Source organism: Oryctolagus cuniculus, chromosome 6, assembly GCF_964237555.1.
Source record: "Oryctolagus cuniculus chromosome 6, mOryCun1.1, whole genome shotgun sequence".
Lineage (NCBI taxonomy): Eukaryota > Metazoa > Chordata > Mammalia > Lagomorpha > Leporidae > Oryctolagus > Oryctolagus cuniculus.
The window spans coordinates 47,315,416-47,338,658 of NC_091437.1; the positions used below are offsets into that span (position 1 = coordinate 47,315,416).

At 40.8% G+C, this 23,243-nt stretch overlaps 1 protein-coding gene and 1 long non-coding RNA gene across 2 annotated transcripts; one reads left to right on the top strand and one right to left on the bottom strand.

Moving 5' to 3' along the window:
* The first annotated feature begins 1,336 nt into the window (after positions 1–1,336).
* Positions 1,337–5,381, top strand: LOC138850206 (uncharacterized). The gene is made up of 2 exons (XR_011389885.1): positions 1,337–3,567; positions 3,640–5,381. It is a non-coding gene; the product is annotated as an uncharacterized lncRNA (long non-coding RNA).
* Positions 4,426–20,497, bottom strand: SLU7 (SLU7 homolog, splicing factor). The gene is made up of 16 exons (XM_008255350.4): positions 20,375–20,497; positions 15,984–16,169; positions 15,386–15,539; positions 14,899–14,979; positions 14,459–14,623; positions 12,818–12,886; positions 9,113–9,160; positions 8,811–8,942; positions 8,493–8,590; positions 8,263–8,330; positions 7,989–8,128; positions 7,081–7,242; positions 6,626–6,730; positions 6,399–6,470; positions 6,169–6,285; positions 4,426–5,531 (listed from the first exon to the last, which is right to left on the bottom strand). The coding sequence occupies exons 2-16, from the start codon at positions 16,151–16,153 to the stop codon at positions 5,349–5,351; spliced, it is 1,764 nt and encodes a 587-aa protein (XP_008253572.1). The 5' UTR covers positions 16,154–16,169; positions 20,375–20,497; the 3' UTR covers positions 4,426–5,348.
* Positions 20,498–23,243: the final 2,746 nt, after the last annotated feature.

Sequence of the window (23,243 nt, forward strand, 5' to 3'; positions counted from 1 at the left end):
CGGTGGGCAGGGGCTCCGGGGGCGCTCCGCCTGCGGTCTCGGCTTGGACCCTTCCAACCTTCAGTTCTTCAAGCGGGGATGGGAACACTACCTACCTCATCGGGGTGCTGGGCAGTGTATGAGAACGCATGCCACGAACACGCAGCTCTGAACTGCTAGGACCTGATGCTGTTAAGAACGGAGAGCTTTAGAGGCAGCCAGTGCGAGCTGAGGGCGCCGGCGCCGAGCCAGGACTCTGCTGTCTCCACCCGCTCCTCTCCGAGCCTGGGCCGCAGGCCAGAGGATGCTCCGGCTTCTCTAAGCGCCCGTTTCAGGCTCCGGTTCCGCTCTCCGCTCGGGTAGGGTCCCCGGCCTGTGGCGGTGGAACCAGCCTAGGCGCGGTTCCTCAGGTCAGACCCCCCGGAGCAGGAATTTGAGTAGCGTGAAGAAACAAAACCATCCACAGCGACCTCCGCCCCCGGGGCCAGGATTCCATCCGGGTTCCGTGCTTAGCTTCCCGCCCGCACACTGGGTGCAGCGTCTCACCGTACGCAGGCGCAGTATCCGAGGGCTGAGGGAAACACTGCCTTGGTAGGGAGCATGCGCGGTGCTGAGCCTCATTTTTTTTTTTTTTATATTGTATACATGGAGCTGGAAATTTTGTTTATTGTGTCTGCCAGAAAGGATGAACTGTGGAGTCTCAGGAGGAGAAAACACTGCGAAGTCCACACAGCATTACTTTTTTTTTTTTTTTTTAAGATTTATTTATTTGAATGAGTTACACAGAAAGAGGAGAGGTAGAGAGAGAGGTCTTCCATCTTATGGTTCACTCCCCAGAAGGCCACAACGGCCTGAACTGCGCCGATCCGAAACCAGGAGCCAAGAGCTTCTTTCAGGTCTCCCACGCGGGTGTAAGGGCCCAAGGACTTGGGCCATCTTCTACTGCTTTCCCAGGACATAGCAGAGAGCTGGATCAGAAGTGGAACAGCCGGGTCTTGAACCGGCGCCCATGTGGGATGCCAGCGCTTCAGGTCAGGGCTTCAACCCACTGCGCCACAGCGCCGGTCTCACACAGTATTACTTTTTAACTTTCGGATCACTGGAAATAAAACCGTACACTGTGATGATAAACCTCCAGTCCACGTGAAATCAGTGAGGAAAAAGGGAAGCTCCTTGTACTCTGGAATCAAACATTCTGGCAAGTGGGGCATGGTTTAAAATCCACTGCGATCCAGTGGAAGATGGGCTTCTCCAGCGTGTCCGGTTCCCCATTTAGGCCAGTTCTGCTGTCTATCAATTACTGCATGCAGATGAATTTTCTAAGAATCTTCATTCCATCTTAGGGTAAGATTGTAAATTTTTTTTTCTATATATTTTTAAAGATTTATTTATTTGAAGGGCAGAGTTATAGAGAGGCAGAGAGAGAAGTCTTTCATCTGCTGGTTTACCCTCCAAAGCTGAGCCCATCTGGAGCCAGGAGCCTGGAGCTTCTGCCAGGTCCCCCACGCAGGTGCAGGGGCCCAAGCACCTGGACAATCTTCCACCGCTTTTTCCAGGCCACAGATGAGAGCTGGATCAGAAGCAGCACAGCCGGTGCCTATATGGGATGCTGCATTGCAGGCCAGGGCTTTTACCCACTGCGCCACAGTGCTGGCCCCCTAAATTTTCTTTAAAATTCATTTTAGCAGCAGGATTTAAAATAAACCCATATTAGAAAGGCTTTGCAGAAAAACCTCAAAGTATAGACTAGAAAACACGGTGTTAAAGAAAAAAACCCAATATAACCCTGCTATTTTGAGGTGTTCCCTAATTCTTTTAAAATTAATGCTTGGGGCCTGTGCTGTGGCGCAGCGGGTAAAGCTACTGCCTGCAGTGCCGGAATCCCATATGGGCTGCTCTACTTCCAATCTAGCTCTCTGCTTTGGCTTGTGAAAGCAGTAAAAGATGGTTCAAATCCTTGGGCCCTTGCACTCGTATGGGAGATCCAGAAGCAGCTCCTGGCTCCTGGCTTAGGATCAGCCCAGCTCTGGCTGTTGCAGCCAACTGGGGCGTGAACCAGCAGATAAGACTTCTCTCTCTCTGCATCTCCTTCTATGTAACTCTTTTAAATAAATAAATAAGTAAATCTTTTTTAAAAAAATTAATGTTTATTCACTGTTGGTTTTTTTTTTTTCAAATATTTAAGAGAGACAGATTTCTCCCATCTGCTAGCTCACTGCCAGCAATAGCTCTGAGACAGGAAGAAGCTGGGATAGTCTTCTTTAACTTTTATGTATTTGTTTTTCATTTTATTTGAAAGGCACAGACAGCAGGGACAGGGACAGATCTTCCATCTGCTAGCTCACTCCCCAGATGTCTGCAATAGCCAGGGCTGGGCCAGGAGCCTGAAACTCAGTCTGGATCTTCATGTGGGTGGCAGGGACTCAAGTACCAGCTTTGATCTGTTGATTCCCAGAATGCACATTAGCAGGGAGCTGGAATCAGAAGCAAGCCAGGACATGAATCCAGGCACTCCAATAGGGAGGTGAGCATCCCAAGCAGTACCTTAACCGCTGTGCCAAACACCTGTGTCAGTCAGTCTGCTTTGAGGAATTCCACAAAGCTGGTACATGTGAGGGGGAGCGTCTGTAAAGAAAGCAAGGAATGTCTGTAAAGAAAGCAAGGAATGTGTGACTTGTGCCTTATTTTTAGGTATTGAGGAAGAACCCAGTAAACACTGAAGGCCTGCTTCAGGTTTCTGCTGGAAGAAACTGCAACAGACCAGCCTTCCTGGTCCAGAAACCAGGACCTTAAAACACAGAGAAAGAGGTAGGTTTTATAAGCAGACACCTGGCTTCACATTTTGCATCCACACTTAACTTATGAACAGGGCAAGCTACTTAGGGTCATTAAGTTTTTGTGTGTATTGTAACACATGGATATTTTCATATGCATCACCCATTACTTATTCCATAAAGTTCTTCTGGGGACTGAGATAACATATGAAAATTGTAACAGTTCTAGCACTCAAAAGGCAGATATTTTGGGATAAGAAAATCAAAACTCACATCTGAGTAATGTTCTAGGCATTACCTGTTTTCCAAAATGAAACTGAATTAAGAAATGATTTTGGGTATTATAGAATTCTCCCTAAAATGAGAGTAAATTAGGCTTCACCAGAGGAACAGAGGCCCAAAGGGTAGACAACATGTCAAGTGAGTTTAAAGAGGCTGTGATTTTCCTAATAAAAACTCACAGAAGCTACCTTAGGCCCCCGCTGGTTAACCCACCTCCTAGCAAATATTTGAAATAATGCTACGAGCCACTCACAGTTAAATATCCTTAATTATATATCTTTAGTAGATACCAATGTCAGACTTTATTTGAACCATCCTGTGTTAAATAGTAGCAATAGGAAATTTTTTGACATTCTTAAATGAAATTTGCATTGCTATTTTAATTTCATACCAGTCTTAATAAGACAGCATGTTTATCCATAATGCTTGATAATTTGACTCCCTTACTCTCCTACCACCACTATTTCTGAGATGCTGACAATGCAGTATCCTACAACTGATTTTTGGTAACTTAGAAGACAATAAAGTTAAGGTACTCATGTGAGGTTTTTTTTGCAGTATCCTACAACTGATTTTTGGTAACTTAGAAGACAATAAAGTTAAGGTACTCATGTGAGGGTTTTTTTTAACAGGCTGTTTTCACTGACCCCACTTTATCACTATTATCTTCACAATGTTCACAGAAGCTGCTTCAGGATCATGGTAGTTACTAATAACCCTGGAAGCCATCCTTGTAATTCTTTGGAGAAACCTTCAACTTCAGGTTTTGCTCTCAATAAATTTTACAAAGTGATACCTGCTGGCTGGGAAGATTAGGTAGTGTACCTATTAGGTATTAGGTATAAGGTATATTATTAGACATCAGGTGGTCTACAATCTTTTAAAATCTAATATTCATGATTGTTACAGAAAGGCAATCACAAAACAACAAATTGTATCCCAAACCATGTCCTACAGAAGTATGATTAAGAATGGATTTCTCAGTTTGTGTCCCAGCTGCTCCACTTCTGATCCAGATCCCTGCTAACCCACCTGGGAAAGCAGTGGAAGGTGGCCCAAGTGCTTGGGCCCCTAGACCCACATGGGAGGCAGGAAGAAGCTCCTGGCTTCAGATCGGCTCAGCTCCTGCTGATGTGGCCATTTGGGAAGTAAACAAGCGATGGAAGATTCTCTCTCTCTCTCTGTGACTCTGCCTTTCAAATAAATAAATGTCTTAAAAAGAAAGAAAGGAAGGATTTCTGTATCTAAAATCTCATGTCCAGAATGATTAAACAACTATTACTGACTGGTCAATACTGACTGAAGGATGAGGAAAAAGCACTGTTTTTCCATTAAAACCACCACAAATTTAGTTCTGGTTATACAAGGCAATGCATTAAAAATCAAAATGTAATAACCAAATGAAAAATAGATTTATTACTTCACAGATTGACATAGGAGGTAAGGTTATTTATATTTTCTATGGATTTCCTTTCAGTTCTTGAAGACCAGTGTTGAATAACTTTTTTAGCTTCAGACAAGGAAAACCTTAGAAGGCAGAAACAAATGATCATTTAATAACCACAATTATAGGTACTAATAGTTTAAAAGAATGTAGCCATGGCTTACAGAAAGAGAAACTAATCTACCTTCAAAATATGTAGTAGTGCACATAAACTGAGGAAATTTTAGGCTCAAATGTTGACAAGGAGACACTGTTGATAGGTAGTGAACCAAGGTTTCTTTTGTATCACTGATAAAAAGTTGGGAAATTAAAATGGTTTTTTTTTTTTTCCTTTTTTTTTCTTTTTGACAGACAGAGTTGACAGTGAGAGAGAGAGACAGAGAGAAAGGTCTTCCTTTTGCCGTTGGTTCACCCTCCAATGGCTGCCGCGGCCGGCACACCGCGCTGATCTGATGGCAGGAGCCAGGTACTTATCCTGGTCTCCCATGGGGTGCAGGGCCCAAGCACTTGGGCCATCCTCCACTGCACTCCCTGGCCACAGCAGAGAGATGGCGTGGAAGAGGGGCAACCGGGACAGAATCCGGCACCCCGACTGGGACTAGAACCCGGTGTGCCGGCGCTGCAAGGCGGAGGATTATCCTATTGAGCCACGGCGCTGGCTGGGAAATTAAAATGTTAATCTATACTTAATGTACCCCTTCTTTTTCTTCATTTCTTCAGTTTGGAAAAGAAGTAATTTACTTTGAGATATCTCAAAGCTTTATTAAAGTCAGGCAGCAAGAGGAGATAAGGATTTTTCTATGCAGTTACCAGCAAGAATGGAAAAGAACCTATTTGTTTTGTCTGTGCTGATACCCTTCTCTAACGAGTTACTGCTGTCCAAGGAAAGAGGCCATGGGGTCGTCCGGCCTCTGACGTTTCATTCTGTAGGCTTCCATTTCCTCTTCAGTGGGCTCTCGAGTCTCATAGATGCTATTGTAAGGCCGCTTCCTCTCATCGATCTGCATGATCTCCTTGACCTGAAGGAGGCGGGCTTCCTCTGCATTGAGTGCCTGCAGCGAGAGGAAAAACTTTAGTATCATGGCTCCACATCATATTTCTTTTGTTCAGAAGTAGAAGAGTACCTGAAGACTCCGTGGAATGTAAAGTGCTTTTATCAAAAACTACTTTGCCTGAAAAAGCTTAGGAGTCAGTCCTTCCACTGTCAAGCTAAGACTAAACACTATTTGCTTCATCTATTTTCATACTGCACAAAACATTCTACATTTTGAGTGTTACAAAAATTTTATTTAATAAAAAAATTGAATGAGGGTCATGTCAATGATATAAGTTCAAAACTGATGCCTTTGGTGGAGGGTACCATTCCAACTCTGCCAAGGGCTTACTGAAACTGAAAATTACGGAGCTATAAGCTAGAAAGCTTCACTCTGGGCAACATGTCTGAAACTCTAATATAACCACTATAAAAGCACATTTCTTCTGTGCACTAGTGACATTTATCAACTAGTACAAGGAGACAGCATACTTATTATACCCACAAAATCTCTACTAATGTGACCTGGGAAAATAACTCAGACTCTAGGCTCATCTCCTCATATTTAAAACAAGCTCAGACAGGACCAGATCATTCCCTAAGGTCCCTACAAAGAATCCTGTTGTCACTTTCGCTACGTAGACTTTACAAAGCACCTTTTTCAATTTCTCATGTTTCTTTTCTTCATCATCACTATCTGAACTGCTCCTGCGATGCTTCTTCTTCTTCTTCTTTTTCTTCTTTTTCTCTTCTTTCATTTTCTCCTGATGCATCTGAGAGGGGGATTGAAATATAGTGTTATTAATATGCCAACAAAGCCCTAGCACATATTTCAAACTTCTCTCTCCAGGACTTAAACATTTAGGACAAATGAGAATAGACTTACTTCCATGAGGGTTTGTGGCTTTTTTGCAGACTCTTCTCCACCTGTATCATTTATAATACATTCCTCAGAATTCTGTGTGAAAACATGTAAAGTGTATTGAGTATCATAGTTACCAACTATCTAATAAAAAGCAAAAATCTGAAATCTGGGAGATTTGTTTTACACAGAGCGTGATTTAAGAACTTTGGCTGTTTTACACCTTTAAGGACTAGACAATGATTACTTACGGCAGTCTCCTTTCCAGCTTCTCCAGTACAATAAGAATACTTGAAAAAAGAGTGACAGCACTTGTATCCCCATCGGCCTTCTTTCCAGTAAGATCCCCAGATATGCTGCAGAGACAGAGAGGTTACTTAAGAAGAAACTGCCATCAGGGACTTACAAATACTGTTGATAGGGAATTTAAAATAATACAACCCTTTCAAAGATAGCTTGAAAGAAAAATTTTATGGATTCCAGAGCTGATGAACAGGGAGGGGGTGGTCAACCTGAAGTGTGAGAAGTTGGCATGACAGTTAAAATGTTATTAAATTCAGTACTGTTGCTGTAGCACAGCAGGTTAAGGTGCCACTTTCGACACTGGCATCCCATAATGAGCACTGGTTCAAGTCCCAATAATAACAGAAAATGCAATCCAGAAAAAACTAACAAGGACACAAAATGATTCCCATTCAACACATACTGTGTGATTATTGATCTTCACATCCTCCTCATACTTGGAGCAGGCAACTGCCCGCTCCTGTCCTTTGATGACTGTTCCATGTCTTGAGTACTCCACGTAGTCTTCAGTTTGGGCTAACAGCAGTTCAGCTGGGGGAGCATCCAGGTGTTCTTGGCCACCATACTAAAAGACATTAGACATTATTAAATACAATTTACAATGAAGATTTGAATTCAAATCTCTATGGAAGGGTTTATTTTCATTTATAAAGATTAAGGGGACATTCTTTACTGGGCTTAGTTACAAGAAACAGTGATAAGGTTGCTACCAAGTTTCTACAGGCCAATAAAAAGATGTCTCAGTTGTTATTTATGTGTTGAGTATAGTAGATTACAAAATGGCCATCAATTCCTCTCATCCTTGCATGCCTGCCTTCTACCACATGACTTTGCTGGTCTTCCCATCATAAGGAGTCGGTTTCTCCATCCCTTGAATTTGGGTTTGACTCTGTTACTTGTTTTGCCCAATGGGAAGTCAGCAAATGGGGTGCAAGCAAAGGCACTTGTGCAATGTGGCTTATTTTTTGTTATTCTCTGAAACCCCAAGAATGCCATTCGTCCCATATGAGGCTCCCTTAGGACAATCAGCCTGCTAACTGTTAAGATGACAAGTGAGGCTTTATTAGAGCATCCAGCCTCAGCTGGGCAGACCCTGACAAGTAGATCCAGCTGAGACACAGAATGCTAAGAAGCTACTAAGTTTTGAGATGGCATGTTTTGTTGCAAAAACTCATTAACACAAAAAGTGTACACTATTAAGTCGATGGGTGGGAAGAACTCTTCTTTGTATTCCAAGTGTAAAACAAATGTCTATTAACTAGTAGCTTCTCTTTAAGGTGAATTCTTCTTTAACATTTTGATCAAAATTACCTTTTCCAGGATGCTTTCTTTCTGCTGCTCTTTGAAGTCTTCTTTTTTGACTTTGAAGGACTTATACAACAATTCTAGTTTTGTGGGATCTGCCTGCAGATGCACTTCAGATCCTTTGTCATACGCCTCCCAAGCAAACACTGGAGTAATTCAAAACATCTTAATGAGAAACCAGCTACATTTACTGCATGCTTCTTGAAAACAAGCTTTAAAACACAATTCCTGATTTCACATGAGCTGATATTAAATGCTTTCACACACAGCAAACACTTACACTGTGTCTGAGCCATTGAAATGGTATCTCCTGTGTATCTAACGAAGTTATCTCCTGCATAACTCACTCTGCAAAATAAAAAAATAAATAGTTGTTCCAGAAATTGATTTCTTCTAGGGCAAACTAATTCATAAAACTGAATCTGAATTAAAATGAACACCATCTATGGTTGAATCAAAAAAATTAACATTCTCTTATCTTGAAATTTGTAAATTTAACTTGGTACTTACTCATCTGGATTCTTTCCTGCATTGGCATAAGGATTCTCTCTCATTGCTCTAGTTTTTGGATCATAGTAGGCAGAATTTGGATCTAAATTTCTCAAATACTAGAAGAAAAAATGTTGAAGACTGAATTAATATTTACAGTAAAAAAAGGAGTTAATCATAATCAATCACATGTGTGTGTGCATTTCTAGGGTCCAGCTGAAGGGAAAATACAGAATGATACCTTATCTTGAAATGACTGATATTATCCACACACTGCCCAGATACTATGTGAGTAGATAAAATTCTGGGAAGACACATATTGTTCACGTTAAGACTTACTTTTGCAATATCTTCTCGAATTCTGAGATTCCGAACAGTAATTCGTCTCTTAGAGTCAAAATTCTGCCCAGGCATGTCAATGTCATCTGCATATTTATCTTCATCTTCATCTTCACTATTATGATCTTTTTCCTGAAAGAGGGAGAGGAAGGAAGTAAAAAACAAAACAAAACAAAACAAAACAGAAACAGTATCTAGTTCCTATTTACACTTGTCTTCTTTTAAAGCTATTATTATTACTAATATTAACCACTGAAAACTGAAAAAGAAATGTATAACTAGATACAGCAAATATTCATTACCGTCTGAGAATTTGGTTCCTCTTCTCCCCACTGGTGTTTTGGAGAATTCTGCATCATGAAAGAAGGAAAAGAATTTCTAATTGTATTACATTTAATTCTCTGATTCTTCAATGCTGTTAATACACATTTAACAAAACTAACTTTTAGCTAGACAAATGGTCTTATTTCTCACTTGCAAGGAGCACAGATATTCTGAAGACATGTATGTCACTGTGAATAACTTTTAAGGTATCTACAAAGCCAGACATTCTCTGGAGAATTACCATTGATATACCATTATAATCACAGAGGAAGATTAAGATGATCAAGGTCCCCAATACATATTACTTTCCTTATATGTTCACTATCAGACCTATCTTGTTATCAGACCTCATCAGTGTTCTATCAAGTCCAAAAAGAAAATGTTACCACGATCATGAAATAAGAATTCTCAAACCCAAAACAGCCTTTGTCATATTGTGATTTAAGGAGAGTACAAAATCCTTGTCACAGAGACATTCTTTCCTTCACCAGCAATTGGTCAGGTTATTCTAACTCCACAAAATGCCTGCAGCAAAGTGGTCAGTACACCATATGCCCCTTTAAAAAGCCTCCAAAGACAACTTTGTGCAGCCTCTCTGAATAGTAAAGTGATATATCATCAAAATTTTAAAAATAGACTTACTGCATCAATAATTACACTTCCAGGACTTTAGCCTAAGGAAGTAATATGTCAATTATTTAAAGATGTATGTGTAAATGTGACTTGCAATTGGCATTTAGTATCAAAAATTAGGAAAAAGGAAATTTAGTTGATTATATCATTTACTGCACTCATTGGAGCACTGAACTTCAAACCATTAACAGAGACTGTATCCAAGGTATAGGAAAATATGTGTAATTTGCTAACTTTTTAAAAAAAATTTATTTATTTGAAAGTCAGAGTTTTAAAGAGAGAGAGAGAGACAGACAGACAGACAGACCAAGACAGAGAACTTCCATTCATTGGTTCACTCCCCAGCTGGCTGCGACGGCCAGTGCTGTGCAAGGCTGAAACCAAAAGCCAAGAGCTTCTTCCAGTTCTCCCCTGTGGGTAGCAGGTACCCAGATAATATTTGCTATTTTTCTCATGCTGTTAGCAGGCCATTAGAGGGTGAACCAACGGCAAAAGGAAGGCCTTTCTCTCTGTCTCTCTCTCACTATCCACTCTGCCTGTCCAAAAAAAAAAAATAATAAAGTTTATTTTTATTTATTTGAAAGAGTTACAAAGAGATGTAGAAACAGACAGACACACACACACACACACACACACACACACACACAGAGAGATCTTCCATCTGCTGGTTCACTCCCCAAATGGCTGCAACAGTTGGAGTTGATCCGATCTGAAGCCAGAAGCCAGAAGCCAGGAGCAGGAGCCAGGAGCTTCTTCTGGTCTCCCACTTGGGTGCAGAGGCCCAAGGACTTGGGCCATCCTCAGCTTTTTTCACAGGTGCATTAGCAGGGAGCTGTATCAGAAATGGAGCAGCTAGGACTCGAACTGGTGCCCATATGGGATTTCAGAGCTGTAGGCCAGGGCTTTAACCCACTGTGCCACAGCACTGGCCCTGGGATGAGAGATTTTTACTGCATTATCTTTTTAAATTGTTTTGATTTTGAGCCATGTGGATTTATGTAAAAACAAAAGGTGTTCAATATTTACATTTAATCACTTTAAGAAACAAGTCTTCATTATGCTATATATTATTAAATTAAAAGAGCAGGGAGCAAATGAATATGTAAAAATGAATCCATCTTAAAAAATTTATAGTATAATTACACATATTATATAGATATTTGTCAGAGGAGTGGGAACCCTGGAAAGACCTACTTCCAAATGTTAATAGGTAGCACAGGGGGCATTTATTTTCTTTTCAAATTCTTAATTTCTTTTTTCATAATATATGTTACTTTAAAATCAGAAATACAAATGTTTTAAAAATGATTTTTTCGGAGTTCCCACTAGTTGTTGGTTCAACAAAGGACATTTATATTGCTACGGAGACAGCTAAGTCTTAGTTGAGACTTCTTTACTATATGCAGTTTATCTCGATATCAAAGCATCTAAGAGGGCAAAAATCATTAGTCTTTACATACATTGAAGTATCCTTACCAGGAAACAAATCACATTATGTTTATGACAACAGAGAATATATTTGTTAGAGCAAGAGAAACAGGCTCGTACCTATTTCTTAGCATTGGTAATATTGACAACAGCAGCTACCAATTATGAAGTATTTACTCTGTGACATACCTGCTAAGCACTAGGGTGGAAGGAGGGGGTATTGTCCTCTCTATTCAACTGAAGCTCAGAGAGGCAGATTAATCACAGCCAGGACAAAGCTGGATTTTACCCACCTATCTGGAGACCTACTGTGCCTCAGAAACTATTTCCTTGATAATTACTTTCTGAGTTCCACATGGTTCCTAACTCATATATGCTACATGATCTTTTTAGAAATTTAAAATCAAGGGGCTGGCTTTGTGGCACAGCGGGTTAAGTCACCACTGCCTGTGATGCTGGCATCCTATATTGAAGTGCTGGTTCAAGTTCCTGCTGCTCCATTTCTGATGCAGCTACCTGCTAATGTGCTTGGGAAAGCAGTGTAAGATCATCTGAGTGCTTGGGCCCCTGCCACCCAAAACTGGATGGAGTTCTTGGCTCCTGGCGTGGGCCTTGCCCAGCCCTGATCATGTGGCAACTTGGGGAGTGAACCAGTGGATAAAGATCTCTCTCCCTCTCTCTTTATAACTGCCTTTCAAATAAAACTTTTGTAACTCTTACATGATATATTTACTAGGTTGAGATGAATAAAAAAGAAAAAGAAAATAAAAAATTGGTTACAATATACCTTATAGAGAATTTTTAGGGTAAAAAGAATCCACTAATTACATTCTAGTATTTTTTCTGAATGATATTCTATTTTTTTCATATATCATTAAAATATAAGTGTTACTGAGTATTGTTAACAAAGTCTTAACATGCCATTTTAAAAGCTATACAGGGCTGTGCATTTGGTATAGTGGTTAAGACACTGTTTGGGCTGGACGCACCCATAACAGAGTGCCTGGGTTCGAATTCTGGCTCTGCTCCAGACTCCAGTTTTCTGTTAGTGCATACCCTGAAAGGCAGCAGGCAACAGCTTGAATACTTGAGGGCTTTGCCACCCACAGAGGGGCCCAGATTGAATTTCTAGCCTCTGGCTCAGCCCCAGTTGTTGAAGGCATTTAGAGAATAAACCAACAGATGAGAAATTTCTCTTTCATATAAAATAAATAAAAATTATATAAATAAAAGCTATGCAACATTCTATCATGTGATACACAATAACTACTTAACCAATTGTCTGTTCCCAGGACATTTAAGCTATTTCAATTTCTTACTGTTGTGAAAAATGTTACAATAAACATCTTTGGCAATAACAATTTTTTGGATTCTAGAAAATTCCTTAGGACGGATGATTTACTAATTCCATGAAAGGTCTATGAATATTTTATGGCAATATTCTCTCCAAAACAATTGTATAAATTTCCATTCCCAAGAATAGTATAAAAAATATCAGCTTTACTCATTCATTAGTATTTTTTGCCCCAAATCTCTTCTAACTGGAAAGACCTATGAAATGAATTTTTGCTTCAATTTTCATTTCTTTTGAAAGAGTCTGAATATATTTTATTATTACTTACAGCTTGTTCTACTAATTTTCCTGAGGCCAGTTCTTCCTGGAGTTTCTGGGCTTTCAGTGTTCGTTTTGCCTAAAAAGAAAAGAGAAACACTGAAATGTTACTTAGAAAATTCAAATGTTCATTTAATTTTTCTGTATTTAAAATTATTACCATTATTGTTTCAGAAAAAAAAAAAATCATGGAACAAGGCAGGCTATCTATCTGAGGCTTCTGGCAGCTCTTGAGCTATGACTCCCTAAAAAACAGGAGTTACAAACTCCTGCTTGAACCAGGCACTAATGTTGATGGAGACAGATGGCATGAGTGGCAAACTGCAGGAAACAAGGCAGTTGCCAGGTCGATTGCAAATGACTGACTCTTGCCAGGCAGGCCCAAGGTTACCATATATTTCATTGTTAAGAAAAGATTAAATCAGATTTTTCTATGAAATCTCAGGATCTTTAAATGTTACCTGTAATTTTAAAAGGAAGGTATTGTTGACTATGGTTTTGAAAGAATGAGGGTGAAGTGAAACCAAACAGAAAAAAACCCAAGACCGAATTAAAATAAAATTCAGTTTCCCAAAACAAGTTATCTCTTCTACTTCCACCACCTCCAAATACTATACAAGACAATTATAAAAATGCACCACAAACAAGCTACCACCTGGGAGCCAAGAGTTTAGAATATCAGAAAGTCAAAAGCTTTGGAGATGATGTATTTTCATGTTTTCAGTCTCTTTTGGAAGTCAGAAGTAAAGGACAATAAAGAATCATGTAAGACATTGCTGACAGGGGCCAGCATTGTGGTACAGCGGGTTAATGCCCTGGCCTGAAGTGCTGGCATCCCATATGGGCGCCAGTTCTAATCCCGGCTGCTCCACTTCTGATCCAGCTCTCTGCTATGGCCTGGGAAAGCAGTAGAAGATGGCCCAATCCTTGGGCCCCTGCACCCACATGGGAGACCTGGAGGAAGCTCCTGGCTCCTGGCTTCGGATCAGTGCAGATCTGGCCATTGCAGTCATCTGAGGAGTGAGCCAGCAGATGGAAGACTTTTCTCTCTGTCTCTACCTCTCTCTGTAACTCTTTCAAATAAAAAAATCTTAAAAAAAAAAAAAAAAAAAAAAGACATTGCTGACAAACAGTGCCATCACACTATTTTTTTTTTTTTTTTTTTTTGGCAGAGTGGACAGTGAGAGAGACAGAGAAAGGTCTTCCTTTGCTGTTGGTTCACCCTCCAATGGCCGCCGCGGCTGGCGCGCTGCGGCCGGCGCACCGCACTGATCCAATGGCAGGAGCCAGGTACTTATTCTGGTCTCCCATGGGGTGCAGGGGGTGCAGGGCCCAAGCACTTGGGCCATCCTCCACTGCACTCCCTGGCCACAGCAGAGAGCTGGCCTGGAAGAGGGGCAACTGGGACAGAATCCGGCGCCCTGACCGGGACTAGAACCCGGTGTGCTGGCGCCGCAAGGCGGAGGATTAGCCTATTGAGCCACGGCGCCGGCGCCATCACACTATTTTCACTACTCATCTGGGTCTTCTACTACTATTATGAAAATGGTATCATTTTTATAATTAAGAACTGAAAAATGGAGTTGCTAAATTAGAGATACAGTAAGATGTATTCTTTCAGGACAGTAGAAAAGCAGAGAATTTTGCTCACCAGATCAACTTTGGCATACTCTTCTACAATTTTCATGTGTTCTTCTGGATTGTAGCCATTCCATCGATCCCTCTTCCCATCGTAGTCAAACATCAGTTGAGGCTGGATATGTTCATCTGGAGCGATATTAGTACCTGTAAATTTGGCTCCAACTCGCCTGGGTCTCTGGGATACAAAACATTTAAACGTTTCCTAAGTACCAGTAATCCAGAGTAAATCGCCTAAAACCTTTGCAGAGTATGATCGCTCCATGGAATAGTACAGTCTATGCAACGATCAGGTAGTCTTCCTGCAGAATATTTTGATGCTGCTAATTTCATTCAAATTAATTTTTAATTACCTTGTATCTAAATGTAGGTAACTTTAGGAAAACAGAGGTAAACTCTCAGGCAAGAAAAGACTCTCTGACCAGTTTCCAAAATTCTCAAAAGTGAACTCACCTCAAAGCAGTCTTTCTTTTTGTGTGTCATGGCCCCACAATTTTCACAGGCTCCTTTTCGGTACTTCGTAGTTATGGAATTCTGTAAGTAATATGAAGACAAAGAAAACATTTTAGTTATCTGAATCCTTTAGAAATAACTTTGGTTGTCATTATTACCTTATTTAGTGAAAAGATTTGTTTATTAAGAAGAAAACAAGTTGCAGACTCCACACATTTGAAAACCAGAATATTTAAGGACTTCAGCAATATAAAATTTATATTAGTAAAGAAGTAACATATAAAGTGATATATACTGTGAATTTCCATACCATATAACAATTATATTTAAAAAATAGAAGCTAAAGAAGTATGTACTGCAACTCTGAATATCATATAAAGTATTATATAATTTGTTTCTACTTTATACTGTATCATTAACGTTCTTATATTAAGTTCTTATAATAAGAGCTCCATGTCCACAGGATATATACAGACTGTCTGTGTACCTCTTTCACACCCCTCTTGTACCATTCTCCAGATGAACTGAATTGCTTCTGTTTCTCTGGCTGTGGTCTCTGATGCTTTAAAGTAGGTCTTTTCGATGGATCAATATACCATGGTACGGATGAGATATACTGAGGAATATGAGGGTTGATGTCTCTGAAGTAAAATTTTAAAAAGATTTTAAGAATAAAGTTTGAAATTATTGATTTAATTAAAAAGGTAACCAATACAGAATCTAAAAACAGAATATTGTAGCAGAAGAGGGGAGAGAATATAGTTGTTATCTCTATAATAAAGTACAACCAAAGTAAAGTACTTTATATTATAGAGAAAAAATTTCCAATCAAGATGCTAAGACAGTGATATGACTGCAGAGGGGAGAGAGAAAGGAAGACAGGAATGGATGTTAATGAGCTAAATCTTCTATCAGACCAAGAAGTTAACAGATAATCTTATGCGTATATACTTGATAAAATAAAAACAAAAATTATGCAAATCATAAAGATAGCTTCCAGTCAAGGCAAAGGTTGAACAACTGATAAAGTCAGTGGATGTGAATTTGAATTCTGAATGAAAAGAGTATGCAAAAAAATCACTTACTTCCCTTCTTCATCAACTTCTGCAGGAGCATTACCCAGTTTTCGCTGTTCTTCTAGCTCCTTCTTCTTCCTCCAGTCCTCTCTAGTCATCTTCTTTGGTTCCTCCAAACTCATTTCTTTGGACCCCGACAGGGGTGCAGCATTAACTGCGTCCACAGCTGCTGCTGACATGGTGATGTGGACTCCACTAAAGAAGGGAAGAAATAAGTCATTTGTAGTACAGGGCAGGACTTCATGAGTTCATTCCAGAAAACTACCAGAAGTACACCCTGAAACAGAATTGTCGTCTACATATGTCTTCCATGTTCTTCCACAGTGCCTGTAAGGAAGGGTCTCCTTCCCCTGTGTAGAGATCTCTAGGGATGGTTAGCACCGTTTCTCCCTCAACTCTAATTTACAAGTGAAGAAAGACAGACACACATGTATTTAAACTTTCACAGGACTTTTTCTCTTATATTCCTGGCTTCCTCTTTCTTTGTATGTGTTTCAAACTTGTCCACCACAGTACCCTTAATGAGAGCAAACAAGTTCTCTCTCTTCCTTTAAGACTGAATGCCTTGGGGCTGACACTGTGGCACAGTAGGTTAATCCTCCGCCGGAAGCGCCAGCATCCCATATGGGCACCAGTTCTAGTCCCAGCTGTTTCTCTTCTGGTCCAGTGCTCTGCTATGGCCTGGGAAAGCAGTGGAAGATGGCCCCACTGCTTGGCCCCTGTACCCATGTGGGAGACCCGAAGAAGCTCCTGAGTCCTTGCTGTGGTCTAGCCCAGCCCTGGCCATTGCGGCCATTTGGGGAGTGAACCAGCAAATGGGAGACCTCTCTGTCTCTCCCTCTCATTGTCTGTAACTCTATCTCTCAAATAAATAAATAAAATATTTAAAAAAATGATCTGCATGAGAGTAAGTACTTCAAATGTTTGTGGAAAATGGAATTAAAATAATTTTATTTTGGTACAAGAAATTTTTGAAATCTATGCAAAGATTTTTCATAATATGTATTTTTCAGATTTTTTGAAGATCCTTTGTATGCATGGGTTTCAAAGCTTTTTTGCACTAAGCTTTCTTCCATGAACCTTCTGAAGTACTTATATTCATTGTCTTTTTTCCCTCTTGGTGTTCAGTCAGTCGTCACCAAGAGGGAAAAAAGACAATGAATATAAGTACTTCAGAAGGTTCATGGAAGAAAGCTTAGTGCAAAAAAAGCTTTGAAACCCATGCATACAAAGGATCTTCAAAAAATCTGAAAAATACATATTATTTTTTCCCTCATCTTTGCTTCTCTCCTCAGTCACAGGACTTAGCTTCCACATTTGGTCACTTCAAATAGTTACCACTAAGTTTTCGATATCAAAGTGCTAAATCAATTGTACATTTTTCAGTTCTCTTCCTTCCCCTTTTGATATATTCTTATCCCTTGGTTTGTAAAGCTCTACATTTTGTTGGCTTTTCCTGTACCTCTTGCTGCTCTTCCTGTCTGCTTTTGCAGATTCATCCACTTCTGCCATTATTTTTCTTTTTCTAAATTTTTATTATTTTTAAAAATCTTTATTTATTGAGAGGCAGAGGCAGAGAAAGAGAGATCTTCCATCCGCTGGTTCACTCCCCCAGATGGCTGCAATAGCCAGAGCGGCACCCATCGGAAGCCAGGAGCCAGGAGCTTCTTCTAGGTCTCCCACGTGGGTGCAAGGGCCCAAGGATTTGGGCCATCTTCCACAGCTTTCCCAGGCCATAGCAGAGATCTGGATAGGAAGTGGAGCAGCTGGGTCTCAAACAGAAACCCATATGGGATGCTGGTGCTGCAGGAGGCGGCTCAACCCACTATGCCGCAGCACAGGCCCTACTTCTGCCATTATTTAATTTCGACTTCTCAAAGCTCTTTCAGTACTCTGAACTCCAGAAGTGGATAAGCTCATCCATTTCTAAGGCTTCAATAGCCACAATATACCACTGTTTAGTTCTCTAATTTGTTTCTCTATCGCACTTTGCATTTGAGCTACAGGTACATACACCCAATTACTTACTTGATCTCTCTACTTAGCAGCCTCTACTTAGACACCTAAACTGAACGTCTTAATTTAAATTCACGATCATCCTGCTGAAATCTAGTCTCCTTTTACTGTTCTTTCTCAACAAAAAACACCATCCACTTCTTTACATAAGTGTTCCAGATTATCCCCGTATCTATCTTATCACTAAGAACTGTTATTTTCACCTTTTGAATATCAGAAAAATCCATTTACTTCTTTCCATTCTTTTGCTATCACCTAGAAGAAAATTAATTCTTTTTCCTACTTACTGGTCTCCTGGGGTTCCCTCTAATATAAAGTCTCTACACCACACAGCGTTAACTGTTCACAACCACAAATTTAATCATGTCATGTCACACTGGCCAAAGTTAAAGCCCTCCACTGCAGCACCATGCGAGTCAAGTCATGCCAGTCATACATTTAACTTTATGTGTTTTCAGTAGCCATATTTTTTTCAAAAAAGGAAACAGGCAAAATTACTTTTACAAGATTGTATTTAACTCAATATATCCAATTTCAAATACCAACCCATATAAAGAAGTCAATCAGTTGTTAAAAGCTAACATGAAGGGGCTGGCGCCATGGCTCACTTGGTTAATCCTCCACCTGCGGCGCCAGCATCCTATATGGACGCCCGGTTCTAGTCCCAGTTGCTCCTCTTCCAGTCAGCTCTCTGCTGTGGCCCGGGAGGGCAGTGGAGGATGGCCCAAGTCCTTGGGCCCCCGCACCTGCATGGGAGACCTGGAGGAAGCACCTGGCTCCTGGCTTTGGATTGGCGTAGCACTAGCTGTGGAAGCCATTTGGGGAGTGAACCAATGGAAGGAAAGACCTTTCTCTCAGCCTCTCTTTCTCTCACTGTCTATACTCTACCTGTCAAATAAATAAAAATAAACAAAAATTAAAAAGCTAACATGAATATTACTCTTAGCTTACCCAGTGTCCACAGTCACAAGGGGCTAGTAATTAGCATAATGGACAGTGCAGCTCCGGTGGGTCTTCTATTCTTACTCTAAAAGCCTCCATCTTTTCAACTCACTTACATGCTCCACCACGATCTGGCACCCGCCTACCTTCCAGCCTGGCCATCATAACTTTCCTTCTGTACCAACTGCATAGACCTCCTCTTGGTTCCTCTAGCACACCATGCTTCCGGTAGGCAAGGTGTCCCTTCATAGCCAGGAAGTGATGCTGCTGCTCCTGTGTGTTCTCTTCTGTGTCTGATCTACAGAAAACCTCTACAACTGTTCTGCAATATGATGATGGTCTAAGTATACTGTGAGGTCAAAGATGACAACGGTAGACTGGATTATCTTCACTTTAACATTTCTTGAACTTACCATGCAAGATCTTATTTAATCTTTGTAACCCCCCCCCTTTAAGAGGTGGTTAAAAAATTTTTTTTTTAAATTTATTTGACAGGTAGAGTTACGGACAGTGAGAGACAGAGAGACAGAGAGAAAGGTCTTCCTTCCTTTGGTTCACTCCCCAAATGGCCACTACGGCTGGCGCTGCGCTGATCTGAAGCCAGGAGCCAAGTGTTTCTTCCTAGTTTCCCATGTGGGTGCAGCGCCCAAGCACTTGGGCCATCCTCCATTGCCCTCCCATGCCACAGCAGAGTGCTGGATGGGAAGAGGAGCAGTCGGGGCACAGACTGGCGCCAATATGGGATGCCAGCGCCACTGACGGAGGAGTAGCCAAGTGAACCACAGCGCCGACCCCGGTTAAGATCTTTAGACAAGGAGACATGCTAGTTAAGAGACAAAACCGTCAAAGCCAAGCCTGACTCCAAAGCTAATTCTTTAAGTAACTGCATTGTACTCGGTAGGATATTGGTTTCTGGGTCTGCACTAAAAATAACTAAAACCGAATAAAGTACTGTAGCCACCAAGTTGTATTCATTAGATTCCCTCGCCGTGGAAGGACCTACTTTCCTCAGGTAAAAACGATGATCGCTCCCACTTGGTAGTTTTTCAAAGACACTTAGTGACCTACACGGACAATACCATTTAACATTCGTGACATTTTAGTGCAACAGGATTATCCCTATCATGAGAAAACAGCAGCTCAAAGAAATTCTTCTGGAAAGGAAAGGAAGCCTGCCTTCTGAGCGGTACGGAGCCGCTCAGAATCTCCGAACCACCGCGACCAGAAGGCACATTACAGTTTGACAGATTCTTTCCCGGAAGACTCAGGTTTGGTTTGGAAGCGAACGAGTACCAAGCCTGCGTCCCAGACAGCGGCTTCCTCTTCGGTTTCTGGTCCTTGCTCCTCAAACTGCAGTTCACCACCCCGTGAGGATCTATCTATATTTTGAGGTTCCCCAGCTCCCTCGCCACTCTCCGCAAATTCTCAGAATGTTTTCTTACCCACTCCGGCGGCCACAAGATCACTCGAAAACCATCCGATCAAAACGAAGCCAAACGCGTAATGTTTACTTCCGCCCTCTCCCAGCAGCCCCTGCGGTAGCTTCCGGATGGCCGACACATGCGCACTAACCACCCTTTGATCTCAGGCGTTCTCGCTCCACCTGTCTCGCGAGATACTGCATTATTGCTCTCTCCCTGTTGACTCGGGGTGACAGGGGTTAAATTCGAGTGCGGCATTTTGCCTTTACTTTGGGGACGTGTGTTTCGTTCTGAATCTTAGAATGAAGAGGAGGAAGAAAGAAGCAGAGACCCAGAATAAACAAGGACTTAATTAAACCTCGCTAGAGGACTATGGAATGAATGGGGACGTTCACGATCTGTTAAGCCACGCTGTTAAAAATAGGATGAATTAGTGTCCAGGCTGTGTGACAAGCTGGGGATGTGAACGCAAAATGTCTTTCTCTCCTTGAAATTTCATTAGAAAGAATGAAAAAGACAGTAAAAGTAATTATATAAATAATTTATAGTTTTAAGTCTCTATGAAAGGGATATAAGGTGCTATGAGAACATAAGGCACTTGTTTTATTTATTTATTTATTTGAAAGCGTTACACAGAGAGAGAGAGGTCTTCCATCCACTAGTTCACGCCCCAGTTGGCTGCAATGGCTGGAGCCCAAACGAAGCAAGGAGTCTGGAGCTTCTGAGTCTCCCACGTGGGTGCAGGGGCCCAAGGACTTGGACCATCTTCTGCTGCTTTCCCAGGCCATAGCAGAGAGTTGGATTGGAAATGGAGCAGTCGGGACATGAACCTGTATCCATATGGGATGCAGGCAATGCAATCAGCGGCTTTACCCGCTATGCCACAGCGCTGGCACCCATAAGTTTCTTAATTGTAAATTAGGAAAAATCCAAATTGTAAATTAGGAAAAAAAATTTATTGACACTGTTATTTGTAGAGTATATGATTCTGTATATATGATGCAGTTCCTGCCTCTGACTTTGTTCTATCCCAACCTGGCTGTTGTAGTCATTTGGAGTGTGAACCAGCAGATGGAAGCTCTCTGCCTCTCTCTTTACCCCACTTTGCACTGCCTTTTAAGTAAATAATGTTTTAAAAATGTATTTATAAAACTCTACAAAATGAATGTTATTCTTTTTTATCAGCACAATCATCAGAACAAAAATCTGCTTATATCTGTAAAATCAGAATCAAAATGGAATGAGTGTGGCTAAAAGCTAATTGCAGATCTCTTGCTTCTGTACATATTAGCTTTGCTTGCTAATGGCTAAGGGTGTATCTTGTGAAACTATGTGGGCCTAAATTCCCAGGAACTAGGTTGACCGAAACACGTCCTTAACTGTTATCTTACCACCATGTCTTGGATCTGTTATTGGGTTTGTTCTTGTTAACTGTTATCTTACAACTATATTCTGGTTTTCCTCTTTATTGTTCACTGCATACCAGGGACCTGGTTCAAAATTATGAGCCCTAGTGGACAGAATACCCGCTGTTGGGGCCTGCACTCTGATAAGGAGTGTTGGTCCCGATTGGTGACCAGTCCCCATTGGTTACCTTACCTCTCATTTGTCTCTCATTTGCTTCTCATTTTCAATAAAATTCATGTGTGACTGTCACTGGTTTTTGAAACATTTTGTTTTAGCTGACGAGTGGATGCAACGTATCACTTCACAAAAAATTTTCTAAAGCTACAAGGGGAAATTTTGGTCCAGTGCTTTTTTCTTCAGGTGAAATTCATCTAACACACACTTTGGGATGTTAAAGTGTAGGATTGAGCAGTATTTAGTACTTTAGTATTTAATAGTGTGTATGTGTGTGTATTAACAACATTGTGTTAGTTTTTTATTGTGCTAGTTTATTACTGTTAATATTCTCAAGTACTTAGTATTTGCCTGACCATTTTATTAGCTTGCAAAGATAATACTATTATTATTCTCACTTTTCCAATGAGGAGACTGAAGAATGAAGAGGGAGCAATAGCTTAAAGTGACGGAGTCCAGTTGTGTTTAACTAGAAGACATGTTTTAAACAAATACCATATACTTATTTACATTCGAAATTATATAGCTTCTTATTTTAATACATCTTTATTATGTTATCCTGTTATCAAACCAGGAGGTTAGAAGTCAGATTTTTCAGGGCAGCCATTCTGGTGTGTTGGGTTAAGCTACCACCTGCATGACCCTCAGCCCAAACAGGCAGCAGCCAATTCAAGTCCCAAGTCCTGGATGCTCCACTTCAAATTCAGCTCCCTGCTAATGCACCTGGGAAAACAACAGAAAATGGTCCAGGTTCTTGGGCCCCTGCACCCACGTGGGAGATACAGAAGAAGCTCCTGCCTCTTGGTTTCAGCCTGGCCCAGCCCTGGCTGTTGAAGCCATTTGGGGAGTAAACCAGCAGATGGAAGATCTCTCTCTACAATCCTGCCTTTCAAATAAATAAATCTCAGAAAAAAATCAGATTTTTCTAGAACTTTGAGGAAGTATGCTAGCTCCATCTCCCCTCATGTCTGAACTTATTTTAAGATTATTTTGCTCAGTTTAGTTTTTCTAAGATTTGAGTAATTTAGTCTGCCAAATACTAAGGATATGCATTAGATAGCCTATTTTATACCCTTAAAGAAAAAGCTTATGCATTAGAAAGCCAAGTTTATACTTTAAATTTACTTAAGTTTTATATATTTGAGGACTAATATAACTCATCACTATTCAATGTAATGCCAATTACGCAATCTCTTAATCAGCCTATAAAACTCATGCTTCATTGTGCATCAGATTTACCTGTCCCTTTTTGAAACATAGAGATGCTTGACCTACTCCTCAATCCCAACTACAGAATCAGATTCTCTGG